The sequence below is a fragment of the Sus scrofa genome, chromosome 14 (genome assembly GCF_054392235.1).
Source record: "Sus scrofa isolate SSC_HxYL_T2T_F1_AM1 chromosome 14, Sscrofa_HxYL_maternal_Yorkshire_Landrace_v2.0, whole genome shotgun sequence".
Taxonomy (NCBI): Eukaryota; Metazoa; Chordata; class Mammalia; order Artiodactyla; family Suidae; genus Sus; species Sus scrofa.
The window spans coordinates 43,604,055-43,624,443 of NC_139396.1; the positions used below are offsets into that span (position 1 = coordinate 43,604,055).

General features: G+C 56.6%; 1 protein-coding gene across 2 annotated transcripts; it reads left to right on the plus strand.

The window, feature by feature from the left end:
• Positions 1-75: 75 nt before the first annotated feature.
• LOC100153205 (anomalous homeobox protein) lies at positions 76-16,204 on the plus strand. 2 transcript variants are annotated; one of them, XM_084993387.1, is made up of 10 exons: positions 76-160; positions 2,290-2,559; positions 4,787-4,914; positions 7,026-7,149; positions 8,091-8,295; positions 8,720-8,840; positions 10,285-10,574; positions 13,452-13,599; positions 15,271-15,355; positions 15,576-16,204. In XM_084993387.1, exons 2-10 carry the CDS (start codon positions 2,311-2,313, stop codon positions 15,660-15,662), a joined length of 1,437 nt encoding a protein of 478 aa, XP_084849513.1. In that variant the 5' UTR covers positions 76-160; positions 2,290-2,310; the 3' UTR covers positions 15,663-16,204. The 2 variants fall into 2 exon arrangements, with proteins under 2 accessions (XP_084849513.1, XP_084849514.1); XM_084993388.1 differs by having other exon boundaries at positions 10,285-10,556.
• Positions 16,205-20,389: the final 4,185 nt, after the last annotated feature.

Sequence of the window (20,389 nt, forward strand, 5' to 3'; positions counted from 1 at the left end):
GGGGCCATTGCAGGGATTGGCTGAGGCCTCGATACTTTGTAGCTTCATCGCATTCGCTGCTGCCTGCCAGGAGGTGTTGGGGGAACACAAGCACACCAAGCAAGGAAGGCTGAGCTGGACCTGCGCCTATTGAGAGAGTCCCAGGGGTATCCAGGTAAAGGTGAGTGAATTGGGGAGCATCTGGGAGGAGGTGAGAATGGGGGCGTCCAAGCCAGAGTGATTGAGTCAGGGGTGCTGGGTGGGCAGCCTGGGAGCTATCTCGGAGCCATGATAAACGAAAGATACCAGGCACAGGGCACCGTATACCCCGTGATACCACGAAAGATAACAGGGACGCAGGGCCACAGCCGGGCAGAGGGTGTCAAGCAGGACGTGCAGCAAAGCCCCCTGCCCGCTCCATCCCCTCAGTGTTTGGGGTGCCCCCAGAAACCACTTCCTCCCAGAACTCCAGGACTTATCCTCGTGAATGCGGCCCTTAGCCCCCTTCCCGCCCTTCCTGGATCTGGGAGGATAGTGGGCGCTGGAGGAAACCCGGGGTCCCTCGAGGGATTGGAGGTCAGGGGTCTCCGGCTAATCACGACAGGAAGAAAGCAGGGCTCTGGGGCGGGACCTGGTGAGAAGACACTATCGTTGGTGACAAGACAAGTGACAAGACACTAAGCCTGAAAGGGGCAGCACAGAGAAGAGCATGGCCCTTGGTGGGCGTCCTGGAGGCGGTGCAGGGCAGAAAGAGCTGGAAACAGGCCAGACCCTCCACCAGGAGCACAGGAACTCTCTGCAGATCCTCATACCCTGCGAGGAAAACAAGTTGGCAGCATCTCCTGAGCCTCGCTTCCAGGAGTGTGTTCCACGGAAGGATGGGCAGCTGTGAACACAGGCCTGAAGGTTAATGTCTGACAAAGTGACCACGCGCGCAAGCTGCCTGAACGCCCTGGGCTGGGGAGGTGCTGCCTCGAGTTAGGGCCGCTTCCTTCCCCGGGTACTTCGGGTACTTCACTGGGCCCCACAGAGACTAGGATTTGTGTCTGCGGCGCCTCTCTGCTGTGAAAACTTCATCTTTGTTTACACAGTTTGTACAAAAGAAATTCAAAAGCATCCATCCAGGTCACTGGAGCTCTTCGTTTTTTGTGGGGGCTGGGAGGACAGAGTGGATAGAAGACAGCAGAGGGGGCTTTGGGGCTTAAAGATCAGTGGCAGCCCCCACACCATAACTTCCCCCCCAAAACACACCCCCTTCTGCCGCAGCCAGCCAGCCTGCCAGGACCCTGACCCTCTGGCCTTTACAAGTCACCTTGACTCTCTCAGCCTCTGTCCTCACCTGGCTGCAGGGCTGTGAGTGCTGGGCCAGCGAGGTGGGCCCGTGTTCATCCCTTTGTGCAGGTTCTTCTCTCCCGCCTTTCTATCCTTCCTTTTTTCTATCCTTCTTCCCTTCCCTTTCTTCTTTGATTAATTGGTTGGATTAGGGCAACCTTAAAATCTTTGTGGTTTTCAAAAATGGTTTTTTTTTTTCCAAAATTAAAATAGTTAAAACCAAATTAAAAAAAAAAAAATGGGAGTTCCTGTCATGGCGCAGTGGAAACGAATCCAACTAGGAACCATGAGGTTGTAGGTTCAATCCCTGCCCTCGCTCAGTGGGTTAAGGATCCGCCATTGCCGTGAGCTGCAGTGTAGGTTGCAGACTCAGCTTGGATCTGGCATTGCTGTGGCTCTAGTGTAGGCCGGCGGCTACAGCTCCAATTGGACCCCTAGCCTGGGAACCTCCATATGCTGCGGGTGCAGCCCTAAAAGGAAAAAAGACCAAAAAAATTTTTTGCTGATCCTTCCCCAGTGGCCCCTTGACTCCCCTTCCCAGGAGTGTAAAGGTCGTCTGCCCACCTGCTCTGAGAGGCCTTGACCTTCATCTGGCAGATGCTGGGGGAATCTGACACCCCAATTCAGGGGGCCCTGCACCACTGAGCCCGGGGAAGGAGCAAAAGGAACTCAGTAACAGAGTGTGTGAGAAGTGGGGTGTGGGGGTGCAAGAGGGGAGGAGATGGGGCCCCCTGGGAAACAGACAGGAAGGTCCTGAGGCCGGAGGTGAACTCTTGCAGCAATATCACCCAGCTGGGTCTTGGTGCACAGCCAAGGTCTGGATTGTTTGGGGACTAAAAGGGACCTGGCAGGCACTTCTCTCCTCATTCGCAGGAGGACCTGTGGCAGGAGAGGCCCCGCCGTGTAGGTCTGAGGACTGATGGGCAGTCAGCCCGTGGTCAGTGTGGGCCATGGTCCTGACTGTCCTCTTGTTTGCAGGGGCCACCTACCCGACCAAGGATGCAGAGCTTCCTGCAGCTGCTGAGGGGCAGCGGGGGCACTGGCCCGCCCTTGGCGGAGCTGGTGACCCTCGCAGGCAGGCTGTGCCGGGACCTCCAGGACGACCCCGAGCAGGTGCAGCCTTTGGTCTCAGCCGTGCTGGACAGCCAGCTCCGCCTGTACCTCCTGGACCACGCGGATGTGGCCCTGGTATGTGCCCGCGCGCTGGCCCAGCAGGAGCAGCACCAGGCCGCCTGCCGGCTGCTGGAGGTAGGACTGGGGCTCAGGGGGTGCGGAAAGAGGGGCAGCAGCCACTACCATCCCCAGCCCCATGGAGATGCCCAGAAGTCAGCAAGGCCTTGGGAAGGGGGCCTCTAAACCAAGCCGGGATGACAAGCTCTCGTGGCACTAAGTTCCAAGTCATTTGGTAACCTAAGAGCAAACTATCCCGTTGTTACATCCCAGTGGTCCTGGAATAGTGGTCCTGGCTGGGAGAGTTGGTGTCTCAATTAGCCAAGACAGTCAGAGAGACCCAAGGTCTCAGTCCCTCATCTGGGGGTCTGCATTCAGGATCTCTGAAACCACAAGTATCTTTGTCACTCCTCTGGTGGCACCTTGAACCTCAACTCACTTGACATCAAAGCCTGAGTCGCACTGGTGTGAAGCTGTTTTGGGTCTTTATTTATCCACTTAATGTCCGGCGATACCTAAATACAGGATGTTACTTGCCTCAGATGACACTGGGGTAGGGTCAAGTAAGGTAGCAACGCCTGGGTTACTACCTAAAACCTGAGAAATTCTTTTTTTTGTTTGTTTGTTTGTTCGTTTGTTTTCTTTTTTTTTTAATTTATTTATTTATTTATTTTTTCCCACTGTACAGCAAGGGGGTCAGGTTATCCTTACATGTATACATTACAATTACAGTTTTTCCCCTTAGCTATTTCTTGGGCCACTCCCGTGGCATATGGAGATTCCCAGGCTAGGGGTCGAATCGGAGCTGTAGCCACCGGCCTATGCCAGAGCCACAGCAACGCGGGATCCGAGCCGCATCTGCAACCTATATCACAGCTCCCAGCAACGACGGATGGTTAACCCACTGAGCAAGGGCAGGGACCGAACCCGCAACCTCATGGTTCTAGTCGGATTCGTTAACCACTGCGCCACGACGGGAACTCCTAAAACCTGAGAAATTCTGAATTCCAAAATACAGCTGGCTCGGAGGGCTTCAGGAAGAGGTCTGGGGGCCTGGCTTCCCCTTTACACTCCATATTACAGTCCATGCATCATTCACTGCGCGTTGACCTTCAAGATACTCAGTTCTTCCCAGTTCTGTGTCCCTCCCTCCCCCAAGCCCTGTGGACGCCACAGAGCTTTGTCTTTTGCCCTTTGCACAAGCCGTTCCCTCTGCCAGAGGCCAGAGCCTGCTCTTGGGGTAGCTAGTGCCTTCCTACCCATCTGGTTTCTGCGTCAGTGTCACCCCGTCTAGCCAGTGCCTCCTTTGTTCTCGGGGGTGGCCTCTTCCCCCGTTCATAAGGAGAAAAACCAATTTATTGGTCCATCTGGGTTCTGTCAGGCTCCCCTCCGGCACTGCAGGTGCCAGGGGTGGGGGTGCCTGAGTCCTGCTCATTAGAGGATCCCCCACACCCAAGAGAACACCTGGGACTTAAGGGGGCTCAGGGTTCCAATATGGGGGAATGAAAGGTGAGCACACGGCGCTGTAACAGCTGCTGGGAGGAGAGTCAGTGGCAAAGTGTGTGCATGACGCGGGTGATGGACATCTCCCATCTCTCAGTCAGGATGCTCCAGAGATGCCTCTGAAGGGGGATGTGTTCTGAGACCTGAGAGGGATGAAAGGAAAGGACGTTTCCTGCCAAGGGCCACTCCTGCAGTGGGAAGGTCCCCCTTGTCCCCCGGGTTCCCTGGTGGTTGTGTCCTAGGACCCTGCCTGCCTCCTGGCGGGACCTGTGGCCTCTGCCCAGGAAAATGGGCAAATGGGCTCTTCTGACACTTGAAGAGAAAGCTAAAGGATTCTTGCACCTCCCTCGCCGGGATGGGCCTGAGAACACTGGGGTGAAAGGTGAGAACTACACCCTGGCCACAGGGGCTGCATTGGAGGCTGGCCCGCACCCCGTGTCCTTGGCCGTGTCCAGAGTCTGCTTATGTGCCCACCTCACGCTGGCTTGTAGCTGTCACTGGCACAGACGGGGAGCCCTTATCCCCTGGGCTCAGAAATGTGCTCGCTAAGCCCCAGGGCCCATGGGACTGGTGGGAGGGAAGGGTCTTCCAGCAAGGGGCGGAGTGGGGGTCAAGCCTTTGGCTGCACACCTGCCCTGCATTTCTGCCCAGCCTCTTGTGTGCGGTGGCCACGGGCGGGTCACTGACCTGAGCTCCTCACCTCTGGGGTGTGACAGGGAGCTGCACCCACTCGTGGTCCGTGTGGTACGTGGCCCAGGGGACAGGAGCCAGGCCTCTGGGCTCAGCCAGCTCTCGTCCTCAGGGGTGCCGGGTGCCTGGGGGCAGCGCTGAGCTGGTGCGGCTCTGGAACGACATCCACTACCAGCTGCTCAGGAAGAGGCTCGGTGTGGCTGAGCTAACACCGGTGCAGAAGTTCCGCTGCAGAAAGAGGTACGGACCTCCCCAGGGCCTGGCCATCCAGCCCACAGAAAGGCTGAAGACAGTAGAGGCAGGAGGTCAGGAGAGGAGAAGGCGGATGAGCAGTGATGTCAGAGGGTCATGGGCTCCAGGTCGACCAGGGCGGGACACCGAGCTGCACCACCTCCTGCTCGGCCGGCTGGCTCCATGTGCCCCCCTGTGCCTGTGCCTGTGCCTGCAGGGCAAGGACAGGCTGCCTTCCCAGGAGCCGGGGCCCAAGAGCCAGGACCTGCAGGGAGGGAGTCAGAGGGCAGGCACCCTGCCCTCGCTCTCCACCAGGGGGAGGGGTGCCCTGGAGGCCGGGCCTGATCCCAGCACAACCCCTCAGGGCTGAGGGACCTTTTAAAGAAAAGATTAAGAGGAAGGTGCCACCCGCACCCCATGAGGTACTGAGGTGCTTAGAAGTTTGTCTGGCACAGGACAGCTGCTGAGCGATGTTAATAATAATCGCCACCAGGCCATTAGCAGCACGAAGTAAACACTCGAGCTCCTAGTTGTCATCTGTACCACCTTCACCATTCTCGGATGACCACGAGGTACAGGAAGGGCAGTTGCTTGGCCAAGGTTACTTGTTAGAGAGATGCAGAGGCAGGATTTTTTTTTCGTTTGCTTGCTTTTTAGGGCTGCCCCCTTGGCATATGGACGCTCCCAGGCTAGGGGTCAAATCAGAGCTCCCGCTGCAGGCCTACACCACAGCCACAGCAACCCTAGATCCAAGCCACATCTGCAACCTTGTGGGGAGGCCATATCCTTAGTATCCATGAGGATGCGGGTTCAGACCTGCCAGCGTTTGAACCCACATCCTCGTGGATACTGGTCAGGTTTGTAACCTGCTGAGCCACAACGGGAACTCCCACGAGACCTTTTGTTCTTGATCTTGGGTGTTCCCCAAGGGGAAGGGCCACAGGCCTGGCTCTGGGCTCCCGACAGCCCAAGTGACTGACTGCTGAGCCAGGGGCCTGGCTGGTGGAAGAAGAGAAGGATTCCTTTTGGATAGGACAGATTTCTTCTCACGGTGCCCGCCAGGCTATCCTCAGACCTGGCACTTGACCCCCCTTGAGGTCTTCAGGGATGCAGCACATCCTCCCCTGGAGCTTCTGAGAGCCACCAGAGGCAGGGGCAGCAGAGACAACGCTGTGGGGACCAGCCTGCAGTGCTTGTGAAGAGGCCCCTGGGTGCTGGGTGCTGCCACAGGCCCTGGGTCCCTGCTCTCGCGGAGCTGCCCGAGGGTGTGGACAATGAACAGTAGACCAGGAAACCAAGCAGATCCCAGAAAACAGGGCAAGGAGTGTGGACAGACGCGCTCAGTAGTGGGCATTGGCCGTTGGTGTGGTGGGGGCTGCCGCACAGGCCCGAGGAGCCTTGCAGAGGCCTGAGCTCGGGGACAATGTTGTCTGGGCATAAGGAGGGTGATGTTGGCATTAGAGCAGATGGTCAGTGCAGGAGCAGAGGCAGGAGGTTCTTGGAGTTCCTGGGAGTGGCCGTGGCCTGAGAAATGGTTGTGTCAGGATAGATTTTGGAGGACTTGCTGGCAGTGTGGATGTGTTGGAGGTGAAGAGATTAAAGCCAGGCTCTAGGGCTCTTGGCCTGATTGGCTGAAATGCGTTGGTCACTCACTGGGAGGCAGAGGACAGGCTGGGGGAAGATACCGGGAGCGGGGGGATCCAGCTCCACTGGGATGTGTGAGGTACGTTTTTTAAGTTCATGGGGATTCGTTCAGAGGGCCTTTGGATATCAGATCTTGTACAGATAGGTGCTTTTTTTTTTTTTATGTCACCTTTTCTTTTGGAAAAATACCAGTATGCACCCGGTAAAGAGACTAGCATGACCAGCCTCAATACCCTCATCGTCCAGGTTCAGCAGTCATGGGCACTGGTCAGTGAGTGGCACTGGAAACCCCAGGGGCAGGGGAGTGTGGAGTGTGGGCCGAGGCAACACCGGCTCCTGCCCTGTTCAGGGGACAGACCCAAGGAGCACAGCACCGAGCGTGGAGCAGGGTGGCCAGTGAGAGGAGAGCAAGGGGGCACAAGAGGTGCATCCAGAAGAAGGGGGTCTGTAACCACCTCTTCCCTGTCCCCATCCAGGAACCCCCCTCCCGCCTCCCTCTGCCCTGAGGGCCTCAAGAGCCGCAACTTCCCCAGAGAAGTTCGCCAGAAGCTGCAGGACTTTGCCTCGGGCGTGAGCACCAACCCCAGCAAGGCTGAGCGGGTAAGAACAGAGTTTAGCCAGGCCAGGCAACGCTCCCCTTGGCTGACCCTCCCTGTCCTTGGGGGACACCCACCCTTCCGGGACATGCACCCTTGGGGGACTCCCACTCTTGGGGGAACGCCCATATTTGACACCATCAGGCTTAGAGGCCTGACCTGCACCCTTTGCCACACCTCCCCACCTCCCTGGTGGCCTGTCTGCAGGGCGCTGGTCGTCTCTCCCTCTCCTGAACTCTGTGGGGACCGTGCTCCTTGGCTGGCGGCCCACGAACGTCCAGCCTGCACACATGGGTGGTTTGGTTTCCTCATGGGGATCTTCATAGTGTGTCACCCACTGCGGCTTCAAGAGATACCCACTGAGCCCTCACTGCCTCCAGGGCTCCAGCAGGCAGGATGAAGGGTGATCTCCCTGGGAGTAGGCAGAGGGCATAGGACTGAGAGGACTACAGCTCAGAAAGCCCCCGTGCTCACGTCGCTCCGGTCGACTCAGTTGGATTCTCCAGTGATCGCCCGGCTCCTTCTCTTGGTCCAGTCGCCTGGCCTCTCCCTTTGACCGCCCAGCTTCTGCCCTCCCCGTCCAATCAGCTGGACTCTCCCGGTGATAGCCCCTCCCCTTCTCTTTACGCTTCCAATCAGCTGGGCCCTCCCAGAGGGCCCTGCTGTGGCAGGTGGCAGTGGCTGGGATCAGGCCGCTGAGGAGGGACAGGTGTCTGGTCGCGGGTCAGGCGTGGCCGGTGTTCTCTCAGCCCGGGCAGGCGGGCAGTGTCTTGACAGAGCCTCGGGGAAGGTCCTGCTCGGCAGCCCTGCCCGCGGCTCCGTCTCTGGATGGTCGAAGGCGGGGCGGCGGCCTGAGGGAGGAATGGGGCTTGGTGTCTGGGCCGCCTGGTGTGTAGGTCCTGGCTCCGGAGCGGGCTGGGCTAGCGGCGCGTTGTTTCGGGGCAGGAGGACCTGGCCTTGGAGACGCGCTTGACCACCGAGCAGGTCTACAACTGGTTTGCCAATTACCGGCGGCGCCAGAGGGCCCTTGCACAGCGCGGGGCGCCGGCACAGGAAGCAGCCAAGGACCCGAGGGCGAAGGAAGCGGGTTCCCAGCCTGCAGACCACCCCCACCTTGGCCGTGGGAGCTTGGACAGGCCTCAGGGCTCAGGTGAGTGGCCCCTCGCACTAAGCCTGTGTCCAGGGCTAGGCCCAGGTAGGGTCACCGGTCACAGAACCACTCACCGCCCCCCACCCTCCACCCCACTCCCCAGTCTGCAAATTCAGGACTTCACCCTGTAGGAAGCGAGGTCCCTGAAGCTGAGGCTAAGCCCAGGTGGGGCTGCAGCAGGGATTTGCGGTTAGCAGTTACTCTGTGACCAGGGCCAGGGGTCAGTGCACAGTGAGCTGAGCACCAGAATTCAAGGTGTGGTGGGTTGGTAATTACCGGTTGCTGTTCAGACAGAGACAGATCAAAGCACAAAGCACACTGGGTGGCGCCCTTTCCCAGGAGGCTGGCTGCTCCTAACCTGCTGGGCAAGAGGCTGCCACTTGGAGCATCCCCCAGCCTCCCCTCCTGTCTCTTCGGCTTGCAGCACCACCTGAGGAAAGTGGGCCTGTCCAGACCCAGCAGACCCCTCAAGAGCCATGGAAGCCGCTGGTCCTGAGCCCAGATTTCTCCAGAGAGGAGGCTGTGCCAATGTCACTGGCCCCCAGGTACGGCCATCCACCTAGGCCATGGGACCATCTCCCTGGTCCGCTCCCTGTCCTCAGGGGCAGCCAGGCCTGGAGTGGGTGTGGGAATGCCTGCCGACCAGGCACTGGGACCAGGTCAGTGATGGCTGAGAGCAGGGAGAGCAGTGACCGGCAAGGCGCCCAGGTCAGGGACCCCACACTTGCTCCCTGGAGCCTGACTCGCAGCCTGACTGTGAAGCCATTTTGGAGAATGGGGCAACGACCCAGCAGAAAGGAAGAAAACCACGCAGACCGGCCTCCTAAAGGCAAACCTGCCGACCTCATGGTTTCTCTCTAGCTTTGGGTGTGGCTGGTATTTCATTGAATTAGGCTTAGCCACGTTTCTTGAGTTCCTACTGCGGATCAGGCACTGTCCAGGCCCTCTCCCTCAGCCTGTTGCTCCTCCCAGCATGCTGTACCAACTGCCCTGAGGATGAGGAGGGTGAGGGCCGCCAGCAACACCAGCCGTCAGAGCAACCGTCAGTGGAACCATCCAGCTGTGCCCCCCTCTTCCATTTACCCTTATGTCATCAACACCTCTCATGACACTGCCTGGGCTGGCACTTCACATCCAGGCCGTCACTGCCAGTTGTGACCTCAGGCAGGTTCCATGATGTCTTGGTGTCGTGATTTTTCTCATCTGTGTCATGGGAGAGTGATCGGACCTGCCATGCAGGTTGTTGCACAGATGATGGGGGTGGGCAGTTATTAACCGGTGGTCAGGAGCACCATCTGAGACCAGTGAGCATTTGTGGAATAGTCATTCTTTCTTATGACGATTTTCAATTTGTTTTGTCTTTGTTTATGGCTGCACCTGTGGCACATGAAGGTTCCCAGGCTGGGGGTTGAATTCTAGCTACCGCTGCCTGCCTATGCCACAGCCACAACAATGCAGGATCAGACCCCTGTCTGCAACCTACACCACAGCTCACAGCAGTACCCTGACCTTAACCTGATGAGTGAGGCCAGGGATCAAACCTGCATCCTCATGGATCTTAGTTGGCCTCGTTACCACTGAGCCCCCATGGGAACTCCTGTTGATGGTCATTCTTTAGATTTTAAACTACTGCCTAATATTCCTTTAAGTCCACCTCATCTAGTCACTCAACTGTTAGGCTCTTCTTACTCACGTTTAGCTTCCAGTGCTGTGCAGCAGTGCTTCATTGAAGGCCCTTGGAAACAAACCGGTAGTGTCTCAGGTTTGCAGCAGTTGTATGTTTGTGTCCTTGGAACCCTAGCAACCCCTGGGAGCACTGTGAAGGCAGTGCGACTGGGCCCCTGGTGGATTCCACGGCCATCGGTGGCTGAGTTGAGTTGGGAGCCCAAATTCCTGAGGTGGGCTGGAATCTCCTCCCAGGCCCCCGACCTCAGCCTGATGCGGGAGGGACCTCTGCCCACCGGGGGATGGTGTTCGCTGTGTTTCCAGGTCTCTGCAGCCTGGTGAGATGTACCCGGAGGGGCCTGGCTTCCATCTGGCCGCTGTCCCCCCTGTCTGCCCTGGCCTTGGACTCTGCCCTCTGGCTGCGGGCAGTGACGTGCTGGACCCCTCACTGGCTGCCCCCGAGTCCTGGCTGATGTCCCTCGCACTGGTGTCCTCCAAGGAAGTTTCCTTCCAGACCGGGCAGCTGGTCCACGATCCCGGGCTGAACTTCACCACACACCCTCCTGACGCTGCTGTGGCCACTCCTGCCGCTCTGGGTGAGCCCAGCCCCACGGGTGGGTCATTCCAGACAGACCTCGTGTCTCTCTGTCAAATGCTGCACCTGTTTGTGTCTCAAGGGCCAGGACTTTCAGCTTGACTCTCGTGTCTTTGATTAGACCCTAAACTGGTACAGCTGCAACAGAGGCTCTTCCCACAAACAGCCCAGAAATTTCTCACTTATTTTTGTTTGCAAAAGAAAATGTGCACATGACCCCCCCCAAAAAAAAAGGTATTGAGGAAAGAGTTAAAATGCAGCCAACTGGCTGCCACCCCTACACTCTGCACGCCAGTCCCCATAACTACCTTGTCCCCATCTGCTGCAGCAGAGGAGGGCAGAGCAGCTCAGACCCCTACTGCTCCTCCGCTCTTGTCCTACTTTCTTCTTAGTTCTAATTGTAGCTATAAATTCCTTTAAAGGGTATGCATTCACGTATGTATTTTGCCCACCAAGCACCACAGAATCTTGTGACATCCCAGCTTGTCCCCTAAATTTCTTAGTCTTCTGTGGTTATATACGTTGTCCTGGAGTTTCTCGTTGTCTTCTTTTCCCTTATGTTGCCTGCTTTTGCAGAAGTCTGGGCTTCTGCCAGTGTTTCAAGGGATGCCTCTGAAGACTGGCTGCTGGGAGCTGCCCTCCCTGTTCCCATCCGAGGGCTGCCCCCTAGGCCTGGGTGGAGCCGTCCTCCCAGGGCCTTCCTTTCATTGCTTCCCTGGGTTTGCCTCAGTGTTTCCTGAGTGGCAGGTCTTGTTCTTTCTGTCTTGACTCTCCTTGTGCTAGAGAAAGTCTTCAGTTAACTTTACAAGAAACGGTGCCTTTGAGGTAAATTTTCTGCTTCCAGGCATCTCCTGACATTGTCTTTCATCTGCCTCACATTTGATTAACAGCTTGTCAGGGACAGAATTCTGAGTTTAACTTTTTCCCTTAGAAAATTCTAAGCAAGATACCATTGCAGCGTTCAGTGTTGACCTTTCAAGTAAGAATGTCCTTCTGATGTTTATGTACTTTTCCTTTCTTGGAGCTTTTTGCTTTTTAAGTCTTGGTGTTTCTGCACTTGCACAATGATGGCCGTAGGTCTGAGTCTCTTGCATTCACTTTGTTGTTAAGCCTTTCAACTTCAGGAACCAGAGAACAAGTTCTTCTTTAAGCTCTGGGCATTTTTTGGATTATTCTTTGATAATTTCCTGCCTGCAGTTCTCTCTTTAGAGCACAGATGTTACTTGGATGTTGGAAATCCTGAAGCAGTCTCCCCAGATGCTTGCCTTTCAAAAGATACTTTTTCCTTGTATGTGCTTTTGTCTGAAAATCCGTCTTCTGATCTTTTCTTTTCTTTTGTTGGCTACTTCTGCAGCACGTGGAAGTTCCTGGGCCAGGGATCAAGGCTGCATCATAGCTGCTACCAGAGCTGCTGCAGGGACAAGGCAGAATCCTTAAACCACTGCACCACAAGGGAACTTCGTGATGATTTATTTTGTTGTTTATATTAAGAGAACTCCAAGCTGTCTCTTCTCATATCTGATGTCCTTCCTTCTTACATCCTGTTAGTTTTTATAGGTCTGATATCTTGTGTTTCTCTGAGGATCCGAATTAGCAACTTCAGAAAACTCACTTTGTGGCTTGATGGGAGGGAATGTTGGGATCATGGAACGATCATGGAGGAGAAGGAGCCTGAAACAGGGAGAGCCCAGAGAATCATTTGTGTGAGGCAGCTTTTCTGTCTGATCAGATCTGTCTGTCCTTCCCAAGACTCCCCTTTGCGTGTCCTTCTTACTCATGAGGCTGAGTCAGGGGGGCAGTGACCACCCTCAGGCTGGGATGAGGGAGCTGGTCTGCACACCGTGTCCAGCACACGGGAGGGCGCTGTCCTCTGGGGATGGGCGAGCTCCCAGCTCACCGCCTGAACCCAGGATGCCACCTGGCTTTCCTTCTGTCCCAGGGAGCTCCTCAGGGTCCTTGGCCCCCACCAACGCCCCGCGTCCCCTCAGACACCCCAGCACCGTGGGACCTGTGCCCTGTGTCTGCAGAAGGTGGACGCCTCCCACCTGCCACGTCCCCTTCCCAGGACGTGCCCTTTGTTCTGGGCTTGGCGTTTGGATGTCTCTTCTCTTAGAGGAAGAGGGTATAACCACTGACCTAGAAGTGTTCAGAGTACCCCCATTTCATGGAGCTCAGAGGCCCTTGTAAGTTCTGCGGGAAAGAGGAAGCGGCAGAGAGTGGAGGTGGAATCGTGATGCACTCGGTTAGGGAGGATGGGCGGCCGGCAGACAGGAGGGAGGCTGTTGTGTGGGGTCTGAGTCAGGGACTCCTGCCAGTGCTCCCCCGGGATGGACTTAGGGCAGAAGCGGACCTTCCCTCTTAGTTCATTTTGCAGTCGGTCGCCCCAGGACTGGTCACGTCCACAGTGACTTGCCTTTGAGAGTGAAAGGCACCAAGAGATTTTCTGAAAGGTGTTAAGTAGACAGAAAGGGCGAGGTAAGGAAGGGACACGTCACAGGCCAGTGAGGTCCTGCTGAAACCCCAGGCCAAGGCAGGGGCGGAGGGGGGGACTGCCCGGAGCAGGGGCCACAGCATCAAGTGAACCACAGGGCAGCCACTCAGGAAGTGACCCCGGGGTCTGTCCTCGGGATGGCAGCGGGGTGGGCAGATCTGGAGGCTGAGCCCTGGGCACGGGTCCAAGGTGACAGCGCAGATGTGATGTCTGCAGAGGTTGACCAGGTGGGTCTTTGGAAGCCTGGAGAGGCCACTGAGATCAACGGTGGTAGCTGTTCTTTGCTCAGGGAGGGAGCTGAGACCCTGGGCTGAAGGCTGCCCGTGGCCTCTCCACTGTCTGGGTTGTGCCACATGGGCCCTGGTCCCTTCTCCCAGCACTGGCTGTGCCTTTCCTCCTGTGCAGGATTGGCTGAGCCTCCCAGCGGCAGCCCCGCGAATGCGGGCCAAGAGGAGGGCCCTGGCACCCACGGTGGCCAGGCAGGAGGGCAGCCAGATGGCTTCCTGGTGACACAGCCCCCATTGCAGGCGAGCGGCTTCCTGCTCACCCAGAGGTAAGCTGCAGAGCCGGGCGGGTGCCGCTTCCTTGGGCACGGAGGGGTCGTGTATGGTCGGTGGATTCTCCGCACCCAGCTGTGTGGTTCACGTCCTCTCCTAGGGTTTTCTGGAAACTGCAACACCCCTCCACCTGCCAAAAGAAGGTGGTAGTTTTTCCCTCAGACAGAAGAACGTCTGGAAGCATGGGCGGACTTGGGGGCATCCGTTCTGGAGACGGTGCCCGGGGCCTCAACGCTTCCCCACAGTCCCCCAGGGCCTTGGCAGCCCCTTCCGGGCATTTTTGTTCCCCGGACAGGGTCTGCTTTAGTTTCTGAGCAACATCAAGACCCCGGTTTTATATCCAAAGTGCAGTTTTCAACAGGACAGCCTAGTGCTGAGGCTGTGGCCGGGGCCCTGGGGGCTGTGACAGCTGCACTGACAGCCTCAGAGGAGGGCGAGGCAGGCCGGGGTCCTCAGGGGAGGGAATCTGCCACGGAGGCCGCAGGACTGGGCGCCCTGCGTTTGGGGCCTCTGTAACCTGGGAGCTGGGGGCCGTGTGCCCAGTGAGGGCGGAATTACAGGGAGACGTGGGAGAGAAGGGAGCAGCTCCCCAAGTCACAGGCTCTGTTCCTTGTGGGAACAGCCGGATGGTGCGAAGCTGCAGTGCACAGCGGGGACTCACTTTTCCATCTATGCTGGGAGCCACGTGGGCAGAGCAGCCCCTCGGCCTCTCCTTGCATCTAGGCCTCCCCACCGGCCGACTCAGCCCTGGCCTCGATGCCCAGCCCATCTCTGCTCTGCCCTGACCGCCTGGTTCCTTTAGCAACAGCTTCCTTGGGGTGCAGTTGGCATAAGGGGAAGCCACGTGTTTCGATGGTGCAGATGAAAGGTTTCTGAGTGTGGCTTCCGTACCCCAAGAACTAGAACCAGGCTGCAGGTCCTGGGCCCCAAGACTGTTCCCACCCGCCTCCACCCCCGACCCCAGGACCAGGGCTCTGCCTTCTTTGGCTGTGCTTTTGAGAATGCCATCTCCATGACGTTCCAACAGCATCTGCTCCTGGAGTCAGCCTCCTTGTCCAGCCTGACCTCGTCAAAACCTGAGCCTCCTGTGTCTGGGCAGTGCCCTCCCCTTCACTGCTGTGCCCTGGTCCTCACCTGTTGGGGGGCATTGGGGGGGCTCCTGTTTCCGGCCTGCTAGGGTCCTTCGGGACACAGGCAGCCTGCACTTTTACCTTGGTGTCTCTGGTGCGTGTACACCCAGGAACGGAATGCCCAGAATCCCAGGCGGGTGAGGTCTGACTAAGAAACTGCAGGACCGGGGTCCCGAGTGGCTGCCCTTGACCCCCGCCCCCCTGCTCTGGTCCTAAGGGCCTCCTGATGCCTTTGCACTCGGCCTGCCCCTTCTTGAGACCTTCTCATCCTTCACATCTCACATCTCACATCTCTGCCCCCACCTTCCAACTGTGAGCCCCTCTAATGTCCTCGCTGCCCACCTGAGCCACCTGCTCCAGGTGTGGTCCAGGCCCCTCCAGCCCCCTGGGCACCTGAGGGCCCTGCGGGAGGGGGCTGTTCCTGATGAGCACGCAGCCCCGGGAAGGGCTTCTGACAGGCAGAGAGCTCTCAGGGCCTGTTGCTCAGGGTAGATGGTGGGACCCTAAGGAGCCTGTCCTGACCCATCCCTCTTCCAGCCCCCCAGAGCTGGCCCTGGCCCCGCCTGCCTTCGCCGGCCCCCTGCCCACCGTGGAGCTGAGCCAGCCCCTGCCTTCCAGCCAGGTGAGGCCTCCTGTGAGGTACAGGCTTTTCCTCCTAACTCCTGGTCCCTCAGCGTGTGCCTTTGGGGCGAAGAAAATGGGCAGAGGTGCAGTGGGGCAGGGATAGCTGGAGGATGGACCCCAGTGGCTCGAGGCCTGGGGCGGGTGTCATGGGGCAGGTTCTTCCTGAGGGCAGAGCCAGCAGGCGGTGCCTCGACTGTGACGTGCTGTTGGCTTTCCAGGTGCAGTGGCCCGACGCCCAGGCCTCCGGTGACACCTTCTGGGGAGCCAGGATGCTCCTGGAGCTTTCAGGGGGCAGCCTGGGCTGAGCTGCCCTCTGGAGGCTGGCCGGTGCCCCAGGGGAGCAGGCGTGGACACCTGGCAGCACCCGTCACAGAGCTTGCTCCCTACTGAAGAAGGATGTCCCCAGGGTCCCCCGGGGGTGTCGCCGAGAAGCACTGAGAACTGCTGGGCCCCCTGGCCTGTTGAATGGTTTGGCGGGCAACTCCCCATATGGGAGGAAGCTTCTGAGAAAGGAGCCTGAGGTCGGAGGTCAGGGGTGGGGGGTCCTTGTGCTCAGGCAGCAGCAGTTTGCGGTCAGGCTCCCGGGCAGGCTGGGCAGTGGAGGCCGTGCTGCAGGGAGGAGGCTGCTGCTCTCCCTGCTGCCACCTGTCCTGTGACAAGGCCAGGCCTGTCTGTGGGCCTGGCGAGTGAGGAGTGGGTGGCCTTTGCCCTTTGCGTCTGAGGCTTCCGCACAGGCGCGCGGGCCTGGGGAGGGCCGGTCAAGGGCAGCTTCCCCTCTCGTTGGGATGTGTGGTGTTTGCCGAGCAGATGTTCTGACAGTTAAAGTAAAGGTTAATGTTCTGAGCTCCCCTTGGCTCACGTCACTGTCCCGGACGCCTGCCCGTCTCGGGCCTGGCCAGCGTTTCGCGGCGGGGGTGCGCTGAGCCCGCATCCCTGTGGCTGGACACTTGGACCCTTTCCAGCATCTGTGCTGTATGAGCAGCAGCGCGTGGGCACCAGTGCCCTCTGCCCTTCATCTGGGTTGTTTTGCTGCAGGAACAAGGAGTTGCCTGGAGGTGGGAGCAAAGGTGCCGAGCGCACCGGTGCCGGGGCCCGGGGGCTGCGACTCCCCTTTGTGGGTTGACTTGACCCCAGGGACCCTCATCTCTGGGAAGGGGCCCTTGACCCTCACCCCCCCCCCCGTCGTGTTAGAGGACAGGGGTGACAGAGCAGGGAGCAAAGTCAGGTGTGCACTCGCTCAGGGCTGAGGGTCGGGGAGGCCGAGGACTGAGGGGCGCCTACAGGTAGCTGCTGGAGGATGGTGTGAGGGGCGGGCACTGAGAACCCGGGACACTGAGGAGACACGGGGGGCCTTTGTGCTCAGCACCCCCCAGGGGCTCTCAGCCGCACTGCTTCCCTGCCCCACGTGCTGTCTCCACCGCCAGAACCCAGGGCACCGATGGGCCCTGCACTCGGATCATGACACACATTCTAGGTTCCCTAAAGCCCGGGCCTTTCCATCTTTGGAACCATTGAAAACTTCCAAACAGTCGAGAGGGGAATACAAAGACCTTCCTTGCTTTGAACCACTCGAGAATCGGTTCCTGCCCGAACCCCCGGTGTCCGTCGGACAAGGGATTCTGCACCCCACAGGGCCTCCATCAGACTCGGGAGACCAGTCCTGGTGCGTCCTAGTTGCCAGACCCCGAGAAAGTTGTTGGTGGTCCCAGCGATGCCCTGAACTGGGAGAGAATCCAGATCCACCCGCAGCACGAGCTGCACTTCCTTGACACGTCGTTCAGTGTCCCTCAGCTTGGAGTGGTCCCTAGTTCTTCCCGGACTCCGTGACCTTGACACTTGAGGGTCCCTCTGTGGCGTGTTCCCCAGCGTGGCCATGTGGAGGTTTCCTTGTACCTGGGCTGCGCATTTTGGAAGGTATGTCCCAGGCTGTGCGTGGGCCTTGCTGTGTCCCCCGGGCGGACATGAGTTTGTTCCAAGTCACTGATGGTGCCCACCTCGGTCTCCGGGTTAGGGCGCTGCCCCCCCAGACTTCCCCTCCGTAAAGCTGCTCTTTTTCTCCTCGTGTAAATGTTTTGGGGGTTGTGCTTTGAAGCAATGCCGATATCCTGTCTCATCAAACTTTAATTAACTGATGTTTCCCTAATCTGTACTTAATTTTCATAATTCATGAACACGTTACTCTCTCTTTTACCCCCTTTCTGGGATCTCAACCCCCCCGCCCCCGGCTCACAGTGTACATGGAGTCACCATGAGTCCCATCACCTTTATGACCTCCTGTTCCCCCAAGTGGCGATCGGTTCAAGAACCGAGTCCCCCGGCTCCTCACTTTACCCGCCCTCATCCATGTTACTGGAAAGATGTTCCCGGGATCTGGGTTCTTGTTCATGGAACTGAAGAATGGGCTCCCTCCAGGGTCAGACAGCAGGATCACCTCTTCCAGCCAGTCAGGGACCCTGTTCACTTGTGTCACTCTGTCCTGGGGACACCTGTAAGTGTGAGTGAGGACACACTTAGAGGCCCTGTGGTTGTGGATGAGCCACATCTCATGCTGGGCCTAACACCTCAGTGGTTTTTGTTTGTGTTTTATTTTTTTTAATTTAAAAAATTTTTTTGATCTTTTTGCCTTTTCTAGGGCCGCTTCCCACGGCATATGGAGGTTCCCAGGCTAGGGGCTGAATTGGAGCTGTAGCCACCAGCCTACGCCAGAGCCACAGCAACTCGAGTTCTGAGCCGCGTCTGCAACCTACACCACAGCTCACGGCAACGCCGGATCCTTTACCCACTGAGCGTGGCCAGGGATCGAACCTGAAACCTCATGGTTCCTAGTCGGATTCGTTAACCACTGAGCCACAATGGGAAACCTGTTTGTTTTTTATTGAAGTGTAGTTGTTTTACAATGTTGTGTCAATTTCTGCTGTACAGCAATGTGATTCAGCTATACATTCTTTTTTTCTTTGTACGACTGGACCTGCATCATATGGAAGTTCCTGGGCCAGGTCTCAAATTGGAGCTGCAGTTGAGGCCTATGCCACAGCCATGGCGGGCACAGAACCCTGGTTTGGACTTTGTGGCATGGTTTAGCTTCCCTTTCTCAGGTAGAATTTCATCAGGATGCACAATTGACATTGAGGCAGAGAGGTTGAGGCAAGGCCCCCCTGCATGGTGGAGAAAGGGTGTCACTTACATGTCCCTGGTCTCACATTGGCAGATTCAACTGACTTTGGATGATATAGTATTGTGTATTTTCTATGAAAAAAAAAATCACCTACGATCAGTTTGAACCCTTGTTGTTGAAGGTTGGTTGTATTTTACAAAAGCATCTTTGTGTGAAGGTACCCTTGCTCACAGCCCACAGCAGTGCTTGTTACAGATTCAAGTTTTTCCAGAAAAACATCCCAGCGGAGAGAAAGTGCACATGGGGACTGGCCTGCAGCCCCCTGTTCTTGCTCTCATGAAAATTGTGCCAGTCCTTTTTTTGTTACAATGTTGATGCCATTGAAAGGGTAAATAGACACACTGAGAAGTAGTTGTCTTAAAACTCACAACATTGGAGTTCCCATCGTGGTGTAGTGGTTTGAGGTTGCAGGTTTGATCCCTGGCCACGCTCAGTGGGTTAAGGATCCGGTGTTGTCGTGAGCTGTGGTGTAGGTCACAGACTCGGCTTGGATCTGGCGTTGCTGTGGCTCTGGCGTAGGCCGGCGGCTACAGCTCCAATTCAGCCCCTAGCCTGGGAACCTCCATATGCCGTGGGAAGTGGCCCTAGAAAAGGCTAAAAGACCAAAAAAAAGCAAAAAACAAACAAAAAAACAAAACAAAAAACTCACAGCATTACTTAAGCTTAAATATATTTTTACACCAAAATAAGAATATTTGAAAATTTGTCTTCTGTTTTGTTTTGTTTTTTCTTTTTAGGGCCACACCTGTGACATATGGAAGTTCCCAGGCTAGGGTTCCCAGGCTAGGGTTCAAATAGCTGCCGGCCTACACCACAGCCACAGCAATGCAGGATCCAAGCGGTGTCTGTCACCTACACCACAGCTCATTGCAATGCCAGATCCTTAACCCACCGAGCGAGGCCAGGGATTGAACCCACATCCTCACAGATACTAGCCGGGCTCTTAACCCACTGAGTCACAACGGGAACTCCAACTTCTCTCATTTGACTTTAATTTTTCCTCTCTTCCTAGTTTTCTACAGACTTGACATAATTAGGAACACGTACTGATACCTCATTATCAATTGCTATCCAGATTTTGAGTTTCTTTGGTTCTACCTTTTTCTGCTCCAGGATCCCATCCAGGGCCACACGTGACATGTAGTCATCAAGTCTGTTCATCTCTTCTGGGCTTTGTCAGCTCCTGAGACTCCTTGTTTGGAGGTCCGTGACAGCATGGAGGAGGACAGGGCAGGTACTGTGTAGGCTGTCCCACCCTGGGACTTATGTGGTGTTTTTCTCATGAGTGTTGCAGGGGGTGTAATGGGGTTTGTGGAAGAAGATCACAAAGGCAAAGTGCTTTCTCATCACTTTATATCGAGGGGGGAGGCTCTCGAGGCTCAATGTACATACAGCCACATGTGAAAGACAGTTTGCCTAGTTTTTTCCAAAACTCACTGTCTCACCTTAGACCCCAAAGATCACACTCCAGTATTTATACACCTGCTTTGAAAAACTATGTCCAAACAAGAACTTGTATGTAATTACATACAGCAGCTCTACTTATAATGGCTAAGACTTAAAGAAATCAGTATGTCCGTCAGTAGATAAAGGCATGTGCAAACTGGGGTGCACCCATGTGAAGGGGCACAGGATATGCAACCCCAAAATATGCCTCTTAGGCAGAAGGATTATTTGGGAGTGATTAACTTTTAGCAACACTGGGGGAGAGAGTGGGATGGGCTGGGAATCTGGGGTTAATAGATGCACACTATTGCACTAAGACTGGATAAACAAATCCTGCTGTGTAGCAGAGGGAACTCTATCTAGTCACCTATGATGGAGGATAATGTGAGAAAAAGAATATGTGTGTGTATG

Coding starts and splice junctions, on each gene's coding strand:
- LOC100153205 (XM_084993387.1), top strand. CDS start 2,311: ATGCAGAGCTTCCTGCAGCTGCTGAGGGGCAGCGGGGGCACTGGCCCG. Junction 8,296..8,719: donor GGACAGGCCTCAGGGCTCAG/GTGAGTGGCCCC, acceptor TTCGGCTTGCAG/CACCACCTGAGGAAAGTGGG. Junction 8,841..10,284: donor CCAATGTCACTGGCCCCCAG/GTACGGCCATCC, acceptor CTGTGTTTCCAG/GTCTCTGCAGCCTGGTGAGA.